Raw genomic sequence first — 23,853 nt, 5'->3', positions numbered from 1 at the left:
TCTGTCCCTGCCCTTGTCCGCTGTCTCCGGGCAGCTCTTCGGCACAGAGCGCGGTACAGACAGAGGAGGCAAGGTAAGCGAACGCACCCGGGTGGGCTGAGTGCCGTAGCTCGACGAGTCCACCGCGTCACTGATACGGCACGCTCGGCAGGACAGCACGTCCCGTTTCCCTCCGTAGCGACGCTCTGCAATCCTGGTCCTCATGGGCTCGTGTCCTACGGGAGTTTGTTCCAGCCAGGTGGCGCTGTGCACAGCTGGAACAAAAAACCTTCACGATGTTTCTAGAAGGACCATGTCTCGGTGCCATTGCTCCACTACGTGAGATCTCACACACACACACACACACACACACACACACACACACACACACACACGTCATATGAACTGCTTGTCCCATACGGGGTCGCAGGGAACCGGAGCCTAACCTGGCAACACAGGGCGTAAGGCCGGAGGGGGAGGGGACACACCCAGGACGGGACGCCAGTCCGTCGCAAGGCACCCCAAGCGGGACTCGAACCCCAGGCCCACCGGAGAGAAGGACCCGGTCCAACCCACCGCGCCGCCACACCCCCCTGTCCTTAGGGATCAACTAAATTGTAATAGTACTGATGAAATCATAATTAAAGGTTCTGGATGGAAGGTGATTTAGAGAACTACTTTTGGGCAAAGAGTGTTGTTGTCAGCCAAGAAGGTCAAAATTGTAATGTAATGCTCAAAAGGTGGGAATTTTAGAAGGTTTGAGTATATTTCTGGGGTTTGGCCTGTGCTTGCTCTCTGGTGGGTCTGGGGTCTGGGGTTCGAGTCCTGCTTGGGGTGCCTTGCGCTTGCGATGGACCGGCGTCCCGTCCCGGGTGAGTCCCCTCCGGCCCCGTGCCCCATGTTGCTGGGTTAGGCTCCGGCTCGCCGTGACCCCGCTTGGGACAGTTTCAGTCTGCGTGTGTGTGTGTGTGTGTGTGTGTGTGTGTGTGTGTGTGTGTGTGTGTGTGTGTGTGTGTGTGTGTGTGTGTGTGAGAGTGAGTATATTTTTGAGCAGGGTGTATAATTGTCAGTATAACGGTTGTTGTTGAGCACATGTGATTTCGGTTACTTCGGCAGCACCTGGAACACAAGCGGTTGTGATTGGAAGCCCCGATAAGGAAATACACAACACACCTGTGCCTGCAGTGTCTCAGAGCTCATGTGTGTCCGTTGGAAGATGAGAGGAGAATCGAATTTTGATGTCCGTCATAAAAGTCGCTCGAGGTCGTTTTTTTTTTTTTTTAAAGATTATTTCTGTACAGCATATTCAGTTCTTTCAATTTCAGCACTTTCGTTTCAACAATAGCATTTAATTTATTTTGTTAGCTTTGTACATTTTTACCGTTTCTTGGTGCCCGCATGGGAATTCTGCATATGTAGCAGCAGTGTGCGTGCAGGAGATCGCTGTAAATACACGTTCTGGGGGAATAGGTGCACTCTGTCTAATGTCACCTGTAATGCGGACTCTCCGTATGGGAAACGAGGAATGAGAATAACGTACAGCCAGTTCCTGCTCTGTGCCATTGGTCGTCTCTCCCATAAAGTATTTGGCATGCATTAAGTCACCATTAAATCAAAAGAAAAACATTAGGATGTTTTCTGGAACAGCCGCCGCTGCACTTTAAGCCACTAGGTAATTGTTCTTGTGGAATCAATAGGCATAGACCTTTTTTTTTTTTTTTTTTTTTTTTTGTCAGCAATTTCAGTCATGAATATTCTGCATTGACTTGCCAGCATCTCAGAGAGGCCCACAAACACTGCAGCGCTTTGCAGCTCTTTGCAATTAAATCTCTTTTGAAGCAGCTGCATTTCAATTTACATTTCTTTTTTTCCTCCCGCTGTTCATTAATGTACCGAGTCAGTGTTATAAATAGCAGTTGCATAAGAAGACATTCTGAACAGTTATTCTTATTAGTCTTTCCACTGCTAGTGTCACTAGGAAGTAGAGTGGTTCCACACACGTTGTCTGAACCGCTTGTCCCATATGGGGTCGCGGGGAACCGGAGCACGCGCCCAGGACGGGACGCCAGTCCATCGCAAGGCACCCCAAGCGGGACTCAAACCCCAGACCCACTGGAGAGCAGGACCCGGCCCAACCCACTGTGCCACCACGCCCCCCCGGAGTGGTTCCAAGTGCATGTAATTCTGCTTTCTTTGTTATTATTATTAGTAGTACATTTACATTTACAACATGCCGGGTTAGGCTCCAGCTCCCTGCGACCCCCTATGGGACAAGTGGTTTCAGATGATGATGATGACAATTACATTTATTCATTTAGCAGACGCTTTTTTCCCCAAGCGCGATACATCTCAGAAAAATACAATTTAGTAGTAGTAGGAATATTGGTAATATGTTTATTTACATTAGTGTATTTATTCGCTTAGCTGGTGCTCTTCTCTAAAGCAGCTTGTGATGCAATTATATACCAAGCTATTTATGACTCATTTAGACAGTCGAATTTTGTTTTCTTGAGCACTTCCGGGAGTACAGCGCTCAAGATTATTACAGCAGGAGCAGCGTTTCAAATGCAGCAGCAGCAGGTGGCGGAGTGGTTAGAGCTGTTCCCTTGCATTTGATGTGTTCCACTTTAAATCCCATCTCCTGCTGTAGTACCCTTTGGGCAAGGTAATTACCTTGAGATTCTTACTGTAAAAAATGACCCAGCGGTTTAAATGAGTTAATCGTTGTAAGTAGGTTAATGCCGAAGGTAGTTTTTGGAGAAAATTTAAATAAATGTATGTGAACCCAGGTCCTTTAACTGCAAAGCCACAACGGTAACCACAGTGGCACCTGGTGCTCCATATTTGACGCCGTTCGTTGCCTTCCTGATACGATATTCATCTTTGCACTTTTTAATTTATTTAATTGCTTAGCTGGCTCCGTTGTCCAAGGTGACTTTCACATTTCGTCGTGAAGCACCTGTGGCTGAGTTTTTTTTTATTTTTTATTTTTTAAATCATCACTGTTAACTCAACTTGGTGATTGAGCGTCCTGCTGCACGCTGATGTAGAAGTTGAGGGGGTTCAGCTTCGTGGTGTCACGGTTCTTCCCAGGTAACCCCTCGTGCAGCGAGACTGCGACGTGAAACCCCCGGCAAGGCCTGCGGAGAAGCACGCCAACGACTGGCATCCGTCTGCCGTGCTGCGCCGTCACTGACGGAGAATGCTAATTCGTTCACCGGGGAGCCTCTCCGCAGCCTCGGCGGATTTTGCTCGTGTCCTGAACGAGAAGTTCCCCTCCGACACTTTACGTGAAGAAAAGAAAACGGCACCCCCTCCCCCTACGCTCGTCTCGTGTCCCGGGGAAGCCGCCCCCGCGGGTTCTGATACGTTTTGTCGTGCCTTCTTATTCATGCCATTGTTTCGGGACTGAAAGGGCTCTTTGTGTTAGCGGCACATCTCGGAGTAGAGGACACTTGCATCGCGCTGTGCTCTGTTGGCGATCGGTCGGGGGCCGAGCGGGCCTTTCGTGCTGCTGACTTCGCTGCTCGGAGACGTTAGATTGCGGAGGTTCCAGGCCCGTGGTGTTCGAAAGCGCGCTGGAGATGGATTGCGTCCTACCTCTGTCCACTCTCAACCAGGTAAACCGAGGTGCTCGGGACTCTCTCTGTCTAACCCAGAACAGAAGCCAACGTGTCAACTCCGTAGACATACAGGGTTGTTGGCCTGGGCTCCGGTTATTGCTACACGTACAGCATTCAATTACAAAAACACACACACACACACTTTCTGAACCGCTTGTCCCATATGGGGTCGCGGGGAACCGGAGCCTAACCCGGCAACTCGGGGCATGAGGCTGGAGGGGGAGGGGACACACCCAGGACGGCACCCCAAGCGGGACTTGAACCCCAGACCCACTGGAGAGCAGGACCCAGTCCAACCCACTGTGCCCCCAGCATTGAATTACTATCTGCATATTTACTGTTTGCTTTTTGTCCAATCCTAATTATCAGCAAAGCCAGTTTTTTAGAAAAATACAGTTACTTTTACTGAAGAATAACCACTAAACCTTCCTCCGTTATATTCCAGTGGTATTAACTGCTTCCCCCAGAGTTTTCTGATGAAATAAATACCTGTTTTTTTTTTTTTTATTTTATTTTATTATTTTTAGTCCTGATAAAGAGGGGGCACGGTGGCGTAGCGGGTTCGACCGGCTCCTGCTCTCCGGCAGGTCTGGGGTTCGAGCCCCGCTTGGGGTGCCTTGCGATGGACTGGCGTCCCATCCTGGGTCTGTCCCCTCCCCCTCCAGCCTTGCGCCCTGTGTTGCCGGGTTAGGCTCCGGCTCGCTGCGACCCCATATGGGACAAGCGGTTTCAGACTGTGTGTGTGTGTGTGTGTGTGTGTGTGTGTGTGTGTGTGTGTGTCTAGTCCTGATAAAAGCTCTTTATGTGGCGGTTGGTACTGTAGTGGTTAGTGGAGCCCAATTTAAACCCCCACTGTTCCTGTAGTGCCCTTGAGTAAGACATTACCCCTAATTGGTGCTGTGAAATTTAGGACCATGAAAATGGGTCCATACTTGCTATTAACTTGGCGTACAAACTAACATTGTGGCCAGACTGTGGCTGTGGATGAAGGCGTCAGCTACCGTACGTCATGGTGAATGACGGTGCCCTCGCTATATTAACGTGAGTACGGAGCTCCGCCGCCGGAGCGGGCCAGTCGCACTGCGGCGGGGTTAGGGCTTTAGCGGTCAGGGTGCCCGCCGTCCTCCGTGCCGAAACGCGCAAGGAAGCGCTTCTCCGGGAGCGGGCCTCTCGGCCGCTCCGAGACGATTGCAGTTCCCCCGCACCCTCCCCAGACGCGGCATACGCCCCATTTGAGACGTTTTCGGACCACGCCAAGCTTTGGACCGCTCCCCGATGACTTCGCCCTCAGCTTAGCGACGACTTAGTCGCGGCCTTTGCTTGGCCGCGCCGCCGCAGCGCGGGGCGTGCCTCGGGAGACGGCGCAGGGGACTCGTAAGCCGTGGAAACTAGGTCGGCCGCGGGTTCCTTCCACCGCGGCGAGCGCGATGCCTGTTGGTCCCCCGAGACGTGAACTCATACGCTGGACTGGTTTCAAGTAGCTCTTAAGAGCGCAGGTCGACCTGCAGTAACCAAAGCGTCCCGTTCGGGTCTCGCGTCCTTAAAGCGGCATGACAGCCCGCTGACTTTCTCGTTAGTACACAGCGCCGTCTTCGTTCCTTTCTAGCATTTGAGCGCTTCTCTTTTTTTTATTACTTTATTTCATTAATTTTTAAAAAGTTTCTGGTCTTCTTATTTCATAAGGTTAAAAACTCCCCTCCTTGACTGCTTTCGTTTTAATGTCAGCACTACTCGATAAGGCGAAAAACACAAGGAAGGGACACACCCAGGACGGGACACTAGTCCATTGCAAGGCACCCCAAGAGGGACTCGAACCCCTGACCCACCGGAGAGCAGGACCCGGTCCAACCCACTGCGCCCCCCTCTTTGAGTAATGTGAATGTTTAAAAAAAATGTAATTTATTATGAATGTGATTAGGAATTGTTGATATTCGGATAAACCTTTATGCAGCTACTCGTGTGACGTACGTTGGTTCGTATGGTGGAAAGTAACCAACTGTACTTTAGAATTACACATCTGCATCTAAGTGTCTCTTCCCCCTAATGTGATGCACACATTGTATTTTCTGTGAGATGCGAGTCGCGTCGGAAAAAGCGTCTGCTAAAGTATCGAGAGTGACGACACCTGTTTTTCGTGTTCCTTTTCCTTAAAAGACAGAGAAAGGAAAATTTAATATTGAAATATTAAGTGTTTTACAGCCTTATACCTGTAAGGTGTGTGTATTAAATTGCTATGTTGTGTGGATGAACTGATAAATATAGTAAATAGTTTAGTATATGGTATCTACCGTTGTAAGGCCCTTTGGAAAAAGGCATGAACTAAATATAAGTTGATTATTATAATATTAACAAATCAAGTCTTGATTCGCAATCATTTTAGCCACAGTTGGATCCTCATGCAGAATGCAGCGATTGGTTAACATTCCAGCAGCACAGCCTGAAACGCTGCAAAACAACCCAAGCTGTCCGGGGGGGGGGTTGACAAGTGCACACTGATTTTATTTTCCTTATGGGTCTGACAGCTGGAAAGGAGCTTGTTCTGCACAGGTACCGATATCAAACAGGGTTGCCGCTCGCTGGTGATGATGACGTTATGTAAGACCTCACAATATGAGGTTATGTAAGTGGCCCCGGGCACTCGCGGCTAGTCTGAAGTCAGAAAAGCTGCACGGTGTTTGGACACCGTCCCCGTGTTCAACCTGTTCCCCGCTCCCTGTTTCAGGGCAGCGTTTTTCCAAGAGGCGACGGCGGCAATAACGGGTATCGTCCTCCTCCAGGTGGACGGCGATCGGCCGGAGGAGACCAGGCTCATCGAGCTGGACGAGTCGCACCGCAGCGAGCACACCGTCTTCATCACCCCCCCGGAGCTGCCACCCCTTCCCGAAGGAGAGGAGTATCCTCAGTGTTACAGGTATCCCGTCCCTAATGAGTCATCGGTCCGGCAGCCTGCCGGTCCGCGTGCGGATCGCCTTCGCCGCAGCTCGAGCTTCTGCTTGAACGAATCACATTCAGAGGCCGTTGCGTTCGTTTATGTGCCCCTAATGCCAAGGACTGTGTCTCGCAGCTACAACGGGTTTCCCGTCCTGAGCCTGGAGCTCTTTGACCCCCCGGAGGGCCTGAGGACCCCCGCCTCGCGCCTCACCTCTCGACACAGCTGCCCCACGAGTCCGGCACCCATGTTCCGCCGAACCAAGCAGGTACGTTTCCACAACCCTCCGTGTGCTGATGACAATAGATGAATAACCGCATCAGACAGGCAGGCAGTTATTCTGATTTGAGCAATTAGAGGAAAAAATACTGTTCATACTGTCTATTAAATGAAACAGCAAAAGCAAAACAGTCAGTAATCCATTTTGATGAAATAGTACACACACACACAGTTTCAGAACCGCTTGCCCCATACGGGGTCACGGGGAACCGGAGCCTACCCGGTAACATAGGGCGTAAGGCCGGAGGGGGAGGGGACACACCCTGGACGGGACGCTAGTCCGTCACAGGGCACCCCAAGCGGGACTCGAACCCCAGACCCACTGGAGAGCAGGACCCGGTCCAACCCACTGCGCCACCGCGCCCCCTATGAAATAGTATGAATGTTGAATAGTAGGGTGGCATGGTGGCACAGTGAGTAGTGCTGCTGTCTCACAGCGCCTGGGCGGCGCGAGAGGACATGGGTTCGATCCCCGCTCAGTCTGTGTGGAGTTTGCGTGTTCTTCCTGTGTATGTGGGTTTTTTCCAGGTGCTCTGGTTTCCTCACACAGTCCAAAGAGATGCCGTTCAGGTTCCCCACAGTGTGTGAGTGGTACAGAGAGTGTGTGTTCCACTGATGTATGGATGAGTGACCCATTGCAAGTAGTGTATCTAGCAGTGTAAGTCACCGCGGTGAATAAGGTGTGTGGGCCAATAACACTACATAGAGTTCATTGGAAGATGCTTTGGAGAAAAAGCGTCTGCTAAGCGAATAAATGTTAGTGTTGTTGTCTGAAGGTTCAAGGCCAAGTATTCCTGGTGCTGTACTCCTGAAAGGGGTCTTACCCTGAAATAATACAGTAAAGAAACCCATTGTTTAACTGGGTAGATTCAGCATAACTGTTATAGCCATCACATTGTACAGCTGGTTTCTCACTTGCAAAGTTAGTAAGTGATAATTAATATACATGAATGCTGCATTGTACAAAGAGCTCTGCTATATGTTTTCACTAATTTCATCATTGATGTAAAATAATACTAATAAAGAATAATAATATAAATATAACAGTAAATATCAAGTGAAATACAGGAGAGGTAATTATTTATGAATACTGCAGTTCATACTGGGCAGTATTCATGAATGAGTAATGAATATTCTTTTTGCTTACTGGCCGTTTTAAGTAAAAAGTAACTTGAAGGGAAGCAGAAACAAAAAGTTTAGTAGATGAGTCACTGCTAGATACCCAAAGACTGACTGAAACCCGGGTGATAAGAAACGCGATGGGTTGCAGCTGCATGGCCGGGCGGGGTTGTCCTAGGGTTGTTACGAGCAAACATCAGGACTTGAAAATAACACATTAAGGCTGATGGGATGGACGTCATAAGTCTGGGTGGTCATAAGTTGCATATGTTGTATCTCGTGGACCACTGGTAATTGAACGTCCAAGTTTGTATTACCCCTGAGCAGAGTACTTTTACTGAGTTGATACAGTAAAAATGACCCAACTGTATAAATGGTAAACCTTTGCAAGTAACTTTTGAGAAAAGTGTCAGCTATGTGAATACATAATGTTATGAAGAAACCTTACCAGCACTTGGGTGGACCTTAGATTTTTTTGGTTTTAAAAAAAAAAATAAATAAAAAAACCAATGAGCATCTCAGGAGAGAGTCACTCGAGAGAGAGCCAGACGATCCTCCCAAGTGACGGATTATTCACGGTGGATTTGGCACGGTGGTCTTCAAAGCTTCTTCTCCTTGACAGGAAATCAAGTCGGCGCAAAAAATTGCGAAGAAGTACTCGTCCATCCCGCAGATGTGGTCCAAGTGCCTGCTCCGCCACTGCTACGGCCTGTGGTTCATCTGCCTGCCCGCTTACGTCAAGGTGTGCCACTCCAAGGTGCGGGCGCTGCGCACCGCCTACGACGTGCTGAGGAAGATGCAGGCCAAGAAGCTGCAACCCCCAGATGAGGTATAGAGATCACCCGGCGCTCGTGACGTGACATCCGCACGTAGATGCCCGCATGCGCTATGTGCGGGACCGTGGCTTCAGGGATGCGGACGTTAACGTTCACGCTGCCGTCCATCCTTGTAGGTTTGCTACCGGGTGCTGATGCAGCTGTGCGGACAGTACGGACAACCCGTGTTGGCCGTGCGCGTCCTCTTCGAGATGAAGAAGGCCGGAGTTCAGCCCAACGCCATCACCTATGGTTACTACAACAAGGTACGGGCCCACGGCTGCTGATGTTCGGACAGATGGATGGCATATTTTCAGGAGGGCGGCTGGAATCGACCGCGAAAGGGTTCGCAAAAATGAGCGGCGACGATCTGCTGCAAATTCCAAGACGGCTTGACCCCAAAGAAGACGTTCCTACTGTATAGTCTTCCTTGTTCCATAACTTTTTATTGCGGCTGAGCTACACGAGTTTTGTAATCTCTGGTTTGGGGTCATATTTGCCATAGAGAGATTTTCACAACTTAACAACATGATGCACGGACTCAAGCCTGAGGACAGGAGCGTCCGCGGTTCTTTCCTTTTTATCTCTGCAGCACGGAGGGAACATCGACGTGTCTCATTTGTAGCGCGAGAGCACAGCCGCCTTTGTCTGCCAAGGGGCGCGGGCGGGGCTCGGTGATTATCGGACTGCGAGCCTGACTCAGACGGCTCGCCGCTCCTAATTGCACCCAGAATTCCGCTCGGCATTGTCTTCCCTAAGCCTTGCAAATTTGTGTTATTGATTGCACAAGAATGAATCCAATTACAGGCGGAAGGAACACAGTCAACCTCTGATAATGAAAGACTGTGCCGCGTTCGATGGCCGTGCAAAATCCCGTTTCCGTTTCGCGCCCCGCCTCTGTCCGTTTTGCTGCCTTGGTGGAGATGCATTTCGGGAGGCTGCGAATCCTGAAAAGTAGACCCGTGAGCAACGTCCCTATGGTGTAAATGCCGTTTTTACATTATCGGGATCTCTTTCGGAAGAAATGAATGAATTTCGGGAACGTTTCGTTTCTATACACGTTTCTTGAGTGTCGTTAAGGTTTGCAAGGACTCATCGATGAAGCAAAGGTGCCCGTGGAGCCACCCTGTGCGCGTGCTCGTTTGTGGTTTTCTGGTTATGTGCTTGTGTGTCGTGGTTACATTTACTCAGTCGGCTGATACTTTTTTTCCAGTGCGACTTACAATGTTAAGTTACTTGCAATTGTTTACACAGGTGAGTAATGTCACTGGAGCAATTTTTAGGGTAAGTACCTTACTCGAGGGTACTACAGCTGGAGATGGGAATCGAACCTGCGACTTTTGGGTCCAAAGGCACTATCCTTGACTACTACTCTACCAGCTCCCCCCTACACCCCACACCGCACACCTGGTGCCCGATGTGTGTACGCCTGGGTGCGTGCAAGATCTTTGTGAGCGTGTATGTGCTTTTACGTACGTGCCCTTACTGTACCCCGTTGACTACCCCCCTCCGCAGGCTGTTTTGGAAAGCACCTGGCCATCCAGCACCCGGGGGGGTTACTTCCTCTGGATGAAGCTGAGGAATGTGGTGTTGGGCGTGACCCAGTTCAGGCGGGCGCTGAAGAAGCAGCAGTCGAACCCCACTCAGACCCCTCTCTCAGGTACACTTCTGCTGGATGCCATCGCTGCGGCAGAGGGTTCGTCGCCGGTCTGTTGAATGCGCCGTTGGCCCCGTGAGGGGGGTGCGGAGACAGTAACACACATATAGTCCAGTGCTCGTGATTTTCATAGTCCGTGATGAGCACCGAAGCTGCAGTCTATGCGGCGCGGCCAAGCAGAAGACCTACTTCTTATAGGAGCGTCCTCAGGTGTCACAGAACACCCCCCCCCCCCCCCCCCCAGCAGAGCCCCGCCTACCTGCCTCCCCCCCAGCTCCCTTGGCTCTCACTCCATAATTAACAGAATCAGCTGAAGACGTCTCAGGAGTTCTGCCTGCTGGATCGCCCCGGTTCCCAGGCGCCCCTGCCTGATGGATGCGCCCCTCCCATTCCTCCCTCTGCACCCCCCCCGTCCCCGCGATGCGCTCATTAAGATAAACACATCCGAGACTAATTCAAACAGCATGTTTCAGCATGGCTGCCAGGGAGGTTACGCTGCCGACGACGCCACGTGTGATGCTGCTGTGCTTTGAGATGTTAACAGAGATGCGTGTGCAAAGAGCTCCTCCACGCCGGCTCTTACTCAGCAGCCCGGAGCCCTGGCAGACCGGCGGTCTCGAATGGCTTTGGGGGCTTTTGCGAGGACGCTGGCTCTGGGGGATTTACTGTCCCCGTCTCCGGCGAGAACGCCCTCCCGTCTCCCGGACGAGAACCCCTGCCAGACGAGCCGAAAGCTGGCCGGAGGAGAGACGACCGGCACTGGCTGCATGGCCAAAGTCTATTCCCCGTGCAGGACTCCATCAGAGAGTATGTCTTGGCAGAGCTTGGAGCCGGCACCCCCTCGCTTGCCATTCATCCCAAGAGCCCCCACCCCTGTCTGCGGGGGGACGCTGCTCATTTACATGCCCCCCTCACATTTTTTTATTTTTTCTCATAGTGCCTCGATTTTATTCCCATCTTACTTCTCTTTATTAAGTAGTTTCACTGTTGTTCCGGAGCAGCCAATTTGGCACTTATTTCCTGTCCGGAGCTGTGACTTGAGGGGCCACCTGTGTGTGTGTGTGTGTGTGTGTGTGTGTGTGTGTGTGTGTGTGCGAGCGTGTGCGAGCGTGTGTCTGCACATGTGCTCTTGGCCACGCGGTGGCGGCAGCGGTGGCTCCGCCCACCGAGCCCTCTAACGTCTTGTTGTCTTTGAGCAGATGGCAGCGACCTGGACGCCGTCAGTCACGGCAGCCTGGATAGCTCTAATGACACTAACACGGCGGAGCAGGGCCCCTTCGCCACTGACCTAATCAAAGTAGATTCCGCTGACGATAGATCTAGCACAGGTACACTGAGGCCCGGCGCCAGCCGTCGCCCGAACCTCCTCTGACACATACTTCTCTTCTTCTCTCATTTCTTCACTCCGCCGCCCGTGCCCGTCCCCTTCCTTCTTGTCTGCTCCCTCCTCCTTCGCCACGGGGTATGGTGGGCTGGGGTGGGGTTGGCCCTGGGGGTGTGCTCCTCTTGTCTGTCCCCTGGCTCTCCGACACCCCCCCCCATCCCACCCTGCTTGTGTGCGCGCTGCATGCGGTCGGCTGTGGGTGCGGAAGGGTGGGCGCGGCAAAAAGACGGTCCCCCTCGCACCCGGTGCGCTCTGAGCCACGAGAGCCCGCTGTCCTCCCAGGTAACCGTCTCTCCTTCATCCCCTCGCCGCTGTGTGCGCGGCGGCCTTCCGCTCCCGCCGTTCTTCTCCTGTCGCTCATTCTCACAGTAGCTTGGACGCGTGAGAGCGTTTCGATGAATGGGCTCCGACTGGAAGGACGGCCGGCGCGCGCCAACGCGGAGCGCGCCAACGCGGAGCGCGCGCAAAGCTGACGAACGCGAAAGTCGGCAATGCTGCCGACGTTCAAAAAAACAGTTTGGCGCGCGGGCTGCTCGCCGTAAGACGCGGGGCGTCTCGGATTGTCACGACCTCTGCATGATGTGCCTAAAAAAAAGATAAATGAGCTGCTCTACCTTTCTTCCTTATCGAAAGCAGACAAAGCTGCGGGCAGAAATATTCATGCAAGAGATGAAAGAGGACCGATCTGGCAGCCGGTTGCCAGGAAACCCAAATTGGCCCGTGTGTCGGTGCTGTGGCAGAGAGTATTGCGTCGGGCACCGTCAGGCCCTCCCGATGCCGGGGTGTGGCCGCACTCTTAGTGGTCCCTTCAGTGGCCTTCTGATTAATTAAGGCGCTCTCTCTCTCTCTCTCTCTCTCTCTCTCTCTCTCTCTCTCTCTCATCCGCCCACCTTTACCGTGCTCTCCGAGATGAAAGGCCCTCCTTAGCGTTGCTCCCTTGTCACACCCAGGTTTCCTTTGTAAGACCAAATTATGTAATATTAACGCAACAAAAAGCACAAATCACCGCCGAGGCTGAGTGACGAGAAGCGTGTCTGTAGACGAGCCTGCGCGGCGGCGGTCTGTGGAATACACTCCGAGTGTTTGTCTCTGTGTCAGGGGGGCAGTCGGACCTGGGCTACAACTCGCTGTCTAAAGAAGAAGCGAGGAGGGGTGAGAGCGACGTGCAGGACAGAGCCCTGGAGAAGGAGGACAAGAAGGAGAGCGATTCCAGCTCGTGTGAGTTCACCTGTCCGCTCGGTTTCCTGCACCCACTGGGTGACGTGACATCGTCATAAATGGGTAAATCACTGCAAGTAACAGTGTACAAACCAAAGTAAATAACTCTGGAGCTAAGTGAATAAATAAAACATAATGTCTGTTAGACATTCGCCCGGGGAAGATCTTGCATCCCTCTGGAAGCAAGACCAAGCTACCACGTTTACCTCAATGGTTATGCCCTCTGTGTAATTCCGAGGGGCGACCCGCTTGCCAGTAAGTTTGTGTTTTCCAGAGCTTCTCTTTTAAATTGTTAGTCAATCGCACGTATGAAAGGAAGCGATCGATACCTGGAAAAGTCAGGAGCTGCGCTGACTGAAGCAGCGTGAGCAGGAAGCGAGTGCGGACAGCTGTCCTGTCGTCACAGCTCTTACTGCCGTGTTCTTGTATGAACTGCAAAACAGAAGCGCTTTCAAGAAACTATATATTTTTTTTATTTATGCTGTATATATTGGGCGGGGGGCGCGGTCGCGCAGTGGGTTGGACCGGGTCCTGATCTCGGCCGGGTCTGGGGTTCGAGTCCCGCTTGGGGTGCCTTGCGATGGACTGGCGTCCCATCCTGGGTGTGTCCCCTCCCCCTCCGGCCTTGCGCCCTGTGTTGTCGGGTTAGGCTCCGGCTCCCCTCGACCCCGTATAGGACAAGCGGTTTCAGATGATATGTGTGTGTCTGTATATTGGAAATATATAAGCATTTAGAGTAAGGTTTGTGTGCAGTCTTTACAAATAAATAATATACATGTTGCAAGATCATGAATAAATCAGAGTAACCCCAAGAAGAAACGATATAAGTTGTCTGAAGATTTGCTGTCCCCTCCTTTACTTCGCTTCGCTTCATGCGCAACACTGCAGTGCACCCTACTGCACATACTGGGCCTTGCATCTCCCGCCAACTTGTGTGACTTGCATAACAGCAACATTTTATTTCCTTTTACGTGGAGCTCATATAATTATTCTGCCTAATGGTGTACTTTGCGTGATTGGAGCAGCGTCGTCGTTTTAAGCTGCTCCGGCAATGCAAAAGACCGGCAGGATTTTCAGGACAGAAGGTGCTCTCGTGAGAGGTTTGCGTGCAGCGGTAGTGATCGCTGTGTGTGTGTGTGCGTGTGCATTTACAGTGTCAGAGAGCGAGAGTGCTAAGGGCAGCGGAGACTGCCTTCCGCAGCTGGACTTCCCCAACGTCAGCGGCCCCTTCCAACCCCGTGCCGGCATCGTGCGCAGCAACTGTCCCTACGACGGCACAGCCAAAGACGCTAATGACACCAGCACAGGTCGGCGCCGCTAGAGTCAGAATACAGCTGTTATGTGTCCCACATGGCTTCGCTTGTCTTTCTTAGTGTTTTCTCTCTATATGACATCATCATATATCACTGCAGTTATGGTAAAGATTAAATATGCCATGGATTTTTTTACCCTTCAGTTTCTACAGAGACACTAAGTTTCTGAAAGGTGTGTGTGTGTGTTCGCACCTCTGTAGACCACGTTGCTGGCCTGCTCTTCACCTCCTCCCTGGAGGAGATTGGACTGGTCCAAGGCAGCGGTCTGCGCCGGAGGCACAAGAGCGCTGTGGAGGAGGGCCAGGGGCGTTCGGACTGGCCTGGAGTCAGAGGTCGCAGCCTCAGCGGAGACACGGCCGGCGGCACGGTACTGGGCCTGGGCATGACTCGGGGCGAAACGGACCCCGTCAGGATCGCCGAGAATCTGGGCGCCGACGCTAAGATCCTCTCCGCAACGCTGCGGAAGAGCGCCAGGCCGAACTCCCTGGACGTGGGACGGCACGAGGGCGGCCCCCGGGGTGGAAAATTAGACTCGGCCGCCCGCAGACACAGCCACAAAGCACGCCCGGAGAGGGACTCTAGCGACGAAGACAAAATGGACACGGCTGCCATCTTCGACCTGGAAGACCTGGACGAGGAGAGGAGAGAGGGGCCGTCCAAGGCGGGGCAAAGCTGTAGCAAGGGCCAGCGAAAGAGGGCTGCGGAGCGGAGCGTGAGCACCGGTGGCGTGGTGGTGGCGAGGACCGGCATCCGGGCCGGTTTCGACCCGCTGTCTCTGATGGCGGCCGAGACGGAGCGGGAGGCGGACGGCGGGGGCGCCAGCACTCCCACGGCCCGCCGCGATTTGGCTGAGGAGATCGAGATGTACATGAACAACATGGGAAGCCCCCTGAGCAGTCGGGCACCCAGCATGGATCTGCAGGACCCCTCGAGCCCCCAGCTCCGCGGCAGCCCCTCGCCCCGGCGTTCTAGCCTGCCCCCCGGCTCCCCGCAGCCCGCCGCCGTGCCGCGCTCTCGCACCTGCCCTTCGCGACCCCGCGACCGCCTCTGGTCCTCGCCGACTTTCTCTCAGGGCAGCCCGCGCAGGGAACGGGACCCCTGCGCGAACCTGGCCTCGCCCTCGCCCTCCTCTTTCGCCCTGGACACCCTGCTCACCCCGACGCTGGACGTCTTCAAAAGCAGCGTCTTCTCTGCGGGAAAGGGCGTGGCGGAGAAGGCTAGTCGCTGGTACTCCCGGTTCGCCACGTACACCACCCCGACCAAGGTGAGCATGGCGGGGTAATTGTTCAGGTGGGGCGCGGTGGGACTCGCCGAATGCGCTGCAAGACACCAGTTATGCTAAGGGAGATGTGCTGTTCTCACCGCTTGTTACTGCTTTCGTTCCTGTTAACCACGTGAAATTTTACCCAAGTCTTCGAGGTGCATCTGTGATCAAATGTGCTGCTTTACAGTGACATTCACCGTACGCAGGACAAGATGATATACCCCACGCGTATATTGCAACAGCAGCGGCTGTACACAAGGATCCAATCTGTCCGACTTTACCGTGAAGCGACGTAGAAAAAAATCCGACACTCCCATCAGACATCTCCTTGACTCCCCACGTCAGCCACAGGATGCCAACGTGTTTCATTGAGGTCGACAAGTGGGCACCCCCCTTCGTCGAATTAGGCCCACGACACTTCCGGAAGGCAGCGTCAACAGTGCAGTCTGGCATCCCAGACCCACCCCCTCTACACACATTCATATTCATTCATTTAGCTGACACTTTTCTCCAAAGTGACTCAGACTGTTAAGGTTACAATTATTTACCCATTATACAGGTGGGTAATTTTACTAGAGCAATTTATGGTAACCTTGCTCAAGGTGAGGCTCAAACCTGCAGCCTTTGGGTTCAAAGGCAGTAGCTCGAACCACTACACTATCAGCTGTCCTCATGATACATACACACGATAGATGCACTTCACCCTCAACAACTGCAGCAATTCCACAATCTCAAAGGAAAAAACAGTAAAGGAGAACATAATGCAGTATTTTTACTTTATTAATCCTGTGGTATTTGATCACTGCCTAAGAACACTTGTTTAATTGTAGGTTGACTGAATGACAACTATTTAATTTTAGGAACTAAGATAGGGACATGTAGAAATTTATTTTCGATTTAATGTGACTGAAAGTTGGAATTTCTCGGCTCGTTCAGTCCGACGCGATCTGAATTGTGCAACGCCTTCAGTCAAAATACCAGCCTTAATAATTGGGAGCTGGGTTCTTTAAAAACCCATTGCGCCGTGTGGACTGCAGTAACTGGATCTGAATACATGTGTTGTATATTTTCTGCAAGAACTGTCTCTAATAGCAATAAAAACCGGTAAGATCTGCAGCGTTCATTAACTGGGCTTTTTGACCACAGTAGCACAAACACACACACACACATTTTCTGAACCGCTTGTCCCATACGGGGTCGCGGGGAGCCGGAGCCTACCCGGCAACACAGGGCGTAAGCACAAACATCCAGCAATATTTATAAGTGTCTCTTCTTTTGCACAAGCTTCATTAAACTTTTTTTTTTTTTTTGCAGTTCCTGAACGTACAAAATTTTGAAGTTATTTCGGGACATTTAATTACAACTTGTATACATTTACATGTATTCTTTTTAGTAGATGCTTTTTCTCCAAAGCGACTTCCGATGGATGCTACATAGTGTTATGAGCCCACACACCTTATTCACCGCGGTGACTTACACTGCTAGATACACTACTTACACTGGGTCACTCATCCATCAGTGGAACACACACTCTCTTTGTGACTCACACACTATGGGTGAACCTGAATAGCATGTCTTTGGACTGTGGGAGGAAACCAGAGCACCTGGAGGAAACCCACACAGGCACAGGGAGAACGTGCAAACTCCACACAGACTGAGCGGGGATCGAACCCACGTCTTCTCGCACCACCCAGGCGCTGTGGGATAGCAGCAGTAGTGCAGCGTAAAATACTCCCGTGGGTGCAGAGCAGTTCTTACCGAAAGGGTGTTGATGGACTCACCAGTAGGGGGCATTGCAAGCTAAAGCTCAAAGCAGCCGGGTCTCTGGGTTGCGGAGCGATCGACGTGCCGTAGGGGTTCCTGCTGTTTCTAATGTCTACACTGTGGCAAAGCCGTGTGGTTTATGTGGTCGTCAATGACCGCGCGCCCGTGTTCCCGCTCCCAGGACGCCAACTACGACCGAGCTAGCGTGTCCTCTCTGGGCACGGGAGATGCGGACTGCTCCTCCCTCGCGGACGAGGAGTCCTGCCTAGAGCCCGATGGCCCGGGGCCCACCTCCCCCCAGCGCAACGGCATTTTGGGTCCCAAGAGGAGCCCTCACAGAACTCGGCTGGAGAGCCCCACCCCGCAGACCAGCTCCGCGCAGAAGCCCCCCCATCCAGGTACCGCGAAGCGAGCCCGTCCGCTTTCTCGGCCACGATCCCGTGCATTTCTCTTTAACGAAATGCAAAAATCCTCGAACGGAAAGCGTCGTCAGGTGCCGCCTGCTCTAAACGAGTCTGTAACGCGAGTAAGGTCTGATTGAAGCTCTCCAATCAGCCGTCTGCCATCGCAGCTCCGAAGAGGCTCTATTATCATTAAGACAAGGCGCCTTTCCAAGAACACGGAGCCCCGCTTCGCCGCAGATGCGCGCGGCTGATTAGCGGTTTCTCACGACGCCTTTTGTCTCCTGTTCGGAGCAGATGTTCGGCATAGTGACCTCGGTCCTCGTGAAGGAATCGAACGCCGCACCAGCACGTCAATTCACGTCCATATTTCTTATCGTATACAATACTGCGCAAAGTCTTGGGCACTTAGATGCGTCAGTGAAATCTTTCTTTTAGATGCTTATTTAATGTCTTCTGCATTAGCGTCAATGGGAAAGGGCATCTTGTAGATTCGCAAGCGTTCCTTTTGCGCAAAGTTAGTGTTACAGTAAGGGTTTTGTACGTCATTAAAGAAAGAAAGTGAAATGGTAATGAACCACTTTCCAAATGGAGAACTTGAGGCCTTTGTATGGCACACTGATTAACTGAAGGAGAAACTGTCGTATAGAGGCGGTAAAACTGGGCGAGGGACAAACATACTGAAAATATGAGGTTTTGTCAAATGTGCCAGTTTAACTCTCAGATCTTACACCGTGGCAAGAGTGAGTTGAGCGACAAGACGCAAGGTGGTCGTCCTTGGGACGAGCGCTTGTCGGCGATGGATGGTTACTGAACTTTGTAGGAAGTTTCTTAATTAAGAGCATTATTTTTGGAATCATTCTCACTTCACAGCTTTTTTTCCCCCCCAACCAAGTGCCTAAAACTTTGTAGATTTACAAAACATGCCTCTTCCACCTTCTTGTCCCAGGTGTGGTGTCTCCCTCCAGCTTCCCCCTTCCAGACAAATCAGAACTGGGGTCCTCTCGCTACACCAGCAACACCAGCATTTTCCAGAATTACGCCATGGAGGTGAGTCCCGCGCACGGAGCGTGGAGAGTTGAAACCTGGAGGCATTTGCCTTATTTTGGTGTGGTCGTGCCGTCTCTGGACTGACGGACTTACCGTCAGAGAGGGATGCTGTGCAGGAGCTGAGACCAGACAGGTGCAGAACTAACAGTAACAGCAGCTGGATGCGGGATGCCCGGACTGCCCTTATTTTGCTGCTGCCGTGAGTGGACATTTATGGATAACCGCTGTGTTCCGGATGTCTTCTCTGCCCGGCTCAGGTGCTGATCTCCAGCTGCTCCCGCTGCAAGACCTGCGACTGCCTGGTATACGACGAGGAGATCATGGCCGGCTGGACGGCCGACGACTCCAACCTCAACACCACTTGCCCCTTCTGTGGGAACCCCTTCCTGCCCTTCCTCAACGTGGAGATCCGGGACCTCCGTGGGCCGGGGAGGTAAGGTCTTGCCCGAGGGAGGAGGAGAGAAAGAGAGGTGCAGAGATTCGTGCTCAGTGCAAGAATGATCCTCGTTTCCACGGTGCACGGTCTGGGCAGCGTGATGGCGCAGCAGGTAGCACTGCCACATCAGTGTCTGGGCTGTTCAGACATAGGTTCCAGTTCAGCTCTGTGCAGAGTTTCCATGTTCTCTTGCCTGTGTGGGTTTCCTCTGGGTGCTCTGGTCCCCCCCCCACAGTTGAAAGACATGTCTTTCAGGTCACATGGAGGCTCTAAATTGCCCTTAGTGTGTGACTGTGTGAGTGAATGGCTGTGTATGGCTACTCTTCGATGGACTGGCATCCCCTTTTAGATGTACCCTGCTTAGCCTGGACCTCCATGCTTCTGGGATGGACTCTGCACTGCCATGACCTAGACTTGGGCAAGCGGTTAAGGAAAGCGAGTGAGTGAGATGTGTCTGTTGTCAGGAAACGGTGGCAATCTCTAGACTCCACGTCACCCTGCCGCTGCCTCTCACCCGCCTGTCTCTCCTCAGGTTCTTCTTGAAAAGCAGTCCATCTGCTGAAGAAGCTGTGTCGTCCTCCTTCTCCGTATCCACGGGTCTGGGTACAGGGACATCTACGCTGTCCACGCCCTGTCCTACCATGATGCTTTCTCCTCGCTCACCCCAAATCACTATGCATGAGTGTCCCAGCAACAACAGGTATATATGCCAAAAGTACATAGTTCAGTTGTGATACCGCAGTAAGTTACTGTCGTTTCTTTAATTGCACTTGAAACATTCTAATCTTAGATTGGAGCCATTTTTTTTAATTTATTTTCTGAAGACGTAGAAATAAAACTGCGTAAAAATACATGTGGGGAAAAAAAGATGAACTCACTCTGAACAGTGACATTGCACTCCATCACCAGAGCGATGGTTAGTGAGAACTGGCTGCACCCTAACCCTAATCCTAACCCCCCCCAACCGTCCAGTTGATTTGCGCTCTTGATGAGAGGAAGCGTTTGATGCGACCAGACTTCGGGGTCCAATCCTGCAGCCCTGCCGTCAGGGCTCATCTACATTGTAGATAGGAGGTCCGGCCGCAGCTTCTTCCGCTCTGTGAGACAAAATTAATGTGTACGCAGGAGAAATTTATTTCTGAATCGTTTTGGAATGTTGCCTGGTTAGGCTCCGGTTTGCCCTGACCCTGCTCGGGACAAGCGGTTTCTGACATTTAAAAATGTCCCCAAAATACAGAGTGTATATTAATACTAGAAATGTAGACAATATAATACATATTTTGGACGACTTTTACATTGTTATATGGGAACTCTTGGTTGGGAGAGTGGAGGCTCTTGGTTTTTTGGATTATTGTGCGTAGCATGATGTTAATGGTAAGGGTAACACCATAATAAAAGTGATATGATATGGAAGTGCAGCATTTTGTTTGCGTCCACATTTCCTGTGCCTCGTGGATTTATAATAGAGGGACTGCAGAGCTTGACTCGTGTTTCTGTTGTGCATCTCAGGATTTAGTAACACTGATCTTCCTCTGATCTCGAACTGCTGTTTCTCAGCCGGAGTAGCTCACTAGGGTACTCTGTAGCTCGCTGCGTCGAGATCCCGATGGAGCGACGCCAGGGCGCCGTGTCTCCGGAGCCCACCATGGTGCGCAGCGTCAGCGAGTTCGGACCCATGGAGGAGCCGCTCAGGACCAGCCTGTGCACCACGGGCAGCCTCCCCTGTCGGCTCAACGAGGCTACGGTGAGACCCGCTTGCTGCCGGCTGGGGCGCGTCTTGGCGTGTACGTACCGTAGTGCCTCTGCGCAGCACGTTGCCCATCTCGTGTTAATTTCTATTTATCCATTTAGCCGACACTTTTCTCCAAAGCAGCTTACAATGTTAAACTGCTTACAATTATTTACCCGTTTATACAGCTTGGTAATTTTACTGGGGCAATTTAAGGTAAGTATCTCACACAAGGGTACTACACTTGGAGGCGAGATTCGAACCTTCGGGTCCAAAGGCTGCAACTCTAGCCACTGCTGTACCATGTTTTCCGAAAGCGTTCCGAAGAGGTAGATTCTGTGGTGACATGTTGAACGTAGACGTGGGCTTTCTGATCACGTGACCCCGTGTGACTCAGGACCCCCTGAGCATGGACTGGCGCCTCCACAATCCCGACCCCGTGACGGTGCCGTACCTAAGCCCTTTGGTACTCTGGAAGGAGCTGGAGAGTCTGCTGGAGAACGAGGGGGACCAGGTGATCAGTGCATCAGACGTTGTGGACCACCACCCCATCATCTTCTGGAACCTGGTGTGGTATTTCCGCCGGCTGGACCTCCCCAGCAACTTGCCAGGCCTCATCCTGACATCAGAGCACTGCAACCGCGGGTCGCAGGTGGGTGTGGGCGTCACCTCCGAGAACGGTCTACTACGTACGGACACACTTCAGGGCCCCGTGTTAATTTCAGAGACTTGGATGATGCATCCTTTCGCCTTAATGATATTCATGTCTAATGGATCTGAGTCATTAGCGCAGACTTCACTGTCAGCGATTCATTACTGAAAGATGCTGGCCGCTTTCTTGATTCATTGTTATCGTGTTTGTTTGTTTACGCACTTGACGTTCGATATTCATTCGCGGTTCGGCTGCAGCTCCTCGTTAAAGACGAGCAGCGATAAACGGATGAGCGACGCTCACGGCGGCGCCGTGTGTGCGGTTCCTCACCTTGCAGGTTCCTCGACACTGGATGTCGGAGGATAGCAAACACGTGCTGATCCAGATCCTGTGGGACAACCTGAAGTTGCACCAGGACCCCATCCAACCTTTCTACATCCTGTGGAACACATACCGTGAGTGCCTTTCCTCACGTTCCTGCGGGACCGGTGCGGTATACGGCAGATCTTCACCTTACCATCGTAACGGGGACAGAGATCGGTTCTTCGGCGGATTCGTTCGTTAAGCGTTTTCATTTCTGGGCAGAATGTCCAGTTTAGTCATTCGGATGCACTTAATTCTGGCGATCAAAAAATTCCCGTATAGAGCGCAGGCAACGTTCACAATTTTCTCACCTCGCCCAACTTTATTATTTGTACTTTGATTCCCCGTGGCAATTGCGCACCTTTTCTTACCAGCACCTTCCGCGTTTGGACATAACTGTCATAAATAGGACAGAAGAAACCGGCGGTGACCCTGGAAACGCTGGTGAACACCTTTGAGCAGTGATGCCATTGAGCTGAAGCCTCCCGCAATGTGCAAGACCTTAAACGTGCAGCCAAGTTTACTTGTACTGAACATACAGATGCGTTTGTTCATATGTTTGAAAGTTCATAAGTGGAGGTTTTACTTTGTACTGTTAAAAGCCTATTAGATGCATTTGAATTCTGTGACCATTTTTTGTTTTTAATGGGTATATGCTAAGATTCTTAATTCTTATTCTGCATTTTTAGGCTCAGTGTTCTTACGTGTGCAGTTTAACTGCATTTTACCATGAATCCGTCTTCTGTCATTACCTTTACTCAGTGAGCTGACTCTCTTCTCCAAAGCAAATTGCAACATTAAGCTGCTTATTATTTATCCGTTTATATGGGAGGGTAATTTTACTGCAGCAATTTCAGTAGGGTAAAGGGTGTTACAGCTGGAGATGGGATATGAACCCACAACCTTCGGGTCTAAAGGCTGCAGCGCCAACCACTACGCTACCAGCTACCCTACGTAGCTTTACTCTGGCAGTCTAACCGGTCAGTTAGGCTTCAATTTGCTGTGATGGTGTTCTAACGGTCACATTTCAGCATCTGTGAAAGCTAACAGCACTTTCTTTGTCTTGCAGGACTAAATCGTACTCTTTTAATAAAGAGTGAGTGTTAATACTGGGCTGTTCAGTAATTATTGGCGTTTCCTTGCTATTGTTTGCCTACTCCTTTGGATGTCTAACTAGCATGTTTTTTTACTTTGCTTTTCCGTAAATGTATATTTGTTACGCACATGTATATTTGCACATGTCCAAATGTATATTTGTTATGCATATCTCATTACGCCTCTGTTTTCAGGAGATACTGTTTCTGTTCATATAAAACTGCTGATCTGTAAAGGTTATAGCAAAGGGCAAATTTTTTTAAGCTTTATATTGGAACAACTCCAAGGCGAGTTAATCCAGAAAATTACTTTTTCCCTTAAATTTCCTTAATTAGCCGCATCAGATTTCAAACATGTTTTCCTTTTTCTGCTGGATCTCAAATATTCTGACATATTTGAGGATATTAGTTTTGTACTTTCAGTTTGCTTTGTTTTTCTTGTTTTTATCCCTTCTGGTACCTCCCTGTGACCGCCGCTAAGCTGCCGCTCTGTGTGTGTGTGTGTGTGTGTGTGTGTGTGTGTGTGTTTTCTCACCTCGCCGTGTCTCACCGCTGACTGCACCCCCCAACCCCGCAGACCTGAACTACTCGGTGAGCTGGCCGGTGCGGGAGGAGGAGGAGCTTTTCGGGAAGGAGCTGCTCCAAAGCGTGGTGAGGAGCATCCAGAAGAACGACGTGTACCGACCCATGAGTCAGGTCCTCCAGCTGCTTGGGCAGAAGCTGGGCGTCAAGAGGCAGAGGTGTGGAAAAATTGGGCAAATGTAGTGTCATGCAAAGTGCTGCA

At 51.4% G+C, this 23,853-nt stretch overlaps 1 protein-coding gene across 7 annotated transcripts in view; it reads left to right on the top strand.

Moving 5' to 3' along the window:
• The window catches only part of dennd4a (DENN/MADD domain containing 4A), a 58,443-nt gene that overhangs the window by 32,044 nt on the left and 2,546 nt on the right, over window positions 1–23,853 (top strand). For 4 of the 7 annotated variants that reach the window (XM_029256209.1, XM_029256210.1, XM_029256208.1 and 1 more), the window contains exons 14-31: window positions 35–73; window positions 6,380–6,513; window positions 6,667–6,799; window positions 8,552–8,758; window positions 8,882–9,010; window positions 10,260–10,404; window positions 11,601–11,729; window positions 12,884–13,003; window positions 14,158–14,310; window positions 14,517–15,580; window positions 17,526–17,742; window positions 18,695–18,795; window positions 19,053–19,228; window positions 19,764–19,931; window positions 20,789–20,975; window positions 21,358–21,612; window positions 21,950–22,067; window positions 23,647–23,809. In XM_029256209.1, coding sequence (XP_029112042.1) covers window positions 35–73; window positions 6,380–6,513; window positions 6,667–6,799; window positions 8,552–8,758; window positions 8,882–9,010; window positions 10,260–10,404; window positions 11,601–11,729; window positions 12,884–13,003; window positions 14,158–14,310; window positions 14,517–15,580; window positions 17,526–17,742; window positions 18,695–18,795; window positions 19,053–19,228; window positions 19,764–19,931; window positions 20,789–20,975; window positions 21,358–21,612; window positions 21,950–22,067; window positions 23,647–23,809 — 3,638 coding nt within the window. The remainder of the gene's footprint in view (window positions 1–34; window positions 74–6,379; window positions 6,514–6,666; window positions 6,800–8,551; window positions 8,759–8,881; window positions 9,011–10,259; window positions 10,405–11,600; window positions 11,730–12,883; window positions 13,004–14,157; window positions 14,311–14,516; window positions 15,581–17,525; window positions 17,743–18,694; window positions 18,796–19,052; window positions 19,229–19,763; window positions 19,932–20,788; window positions 20,976–21,357; window positions 21,613–21,949; window positions 22,068–23,646; window positions 23,810–23,853) is intronic. The other 3 variants (XM_029256207.1, XM_029256212.1, XM_029256213.1) reach the window with 3 other exon arrangements.

This window comes from Scleropages formosus, chromosome 11 (assembly GCF_900964775.1).
Source record: "Scleropages formosus chromosome 11, fSclFor1.1, whole genome shotgun sequence".
Classification (NCBI taxonomy): domain Eukaryota; kingdom Metazoa; phylum Chordata; class Actinopteri; order Osteoglossiformes; family Osteoglossidae; genus Scleropages; species Scleropages formosus.
The sequence above is the reverse complement of the archived record's forward strand: the minus strand, read 5'-3'. Positions and strand labels throughout refer to the sequence as shown.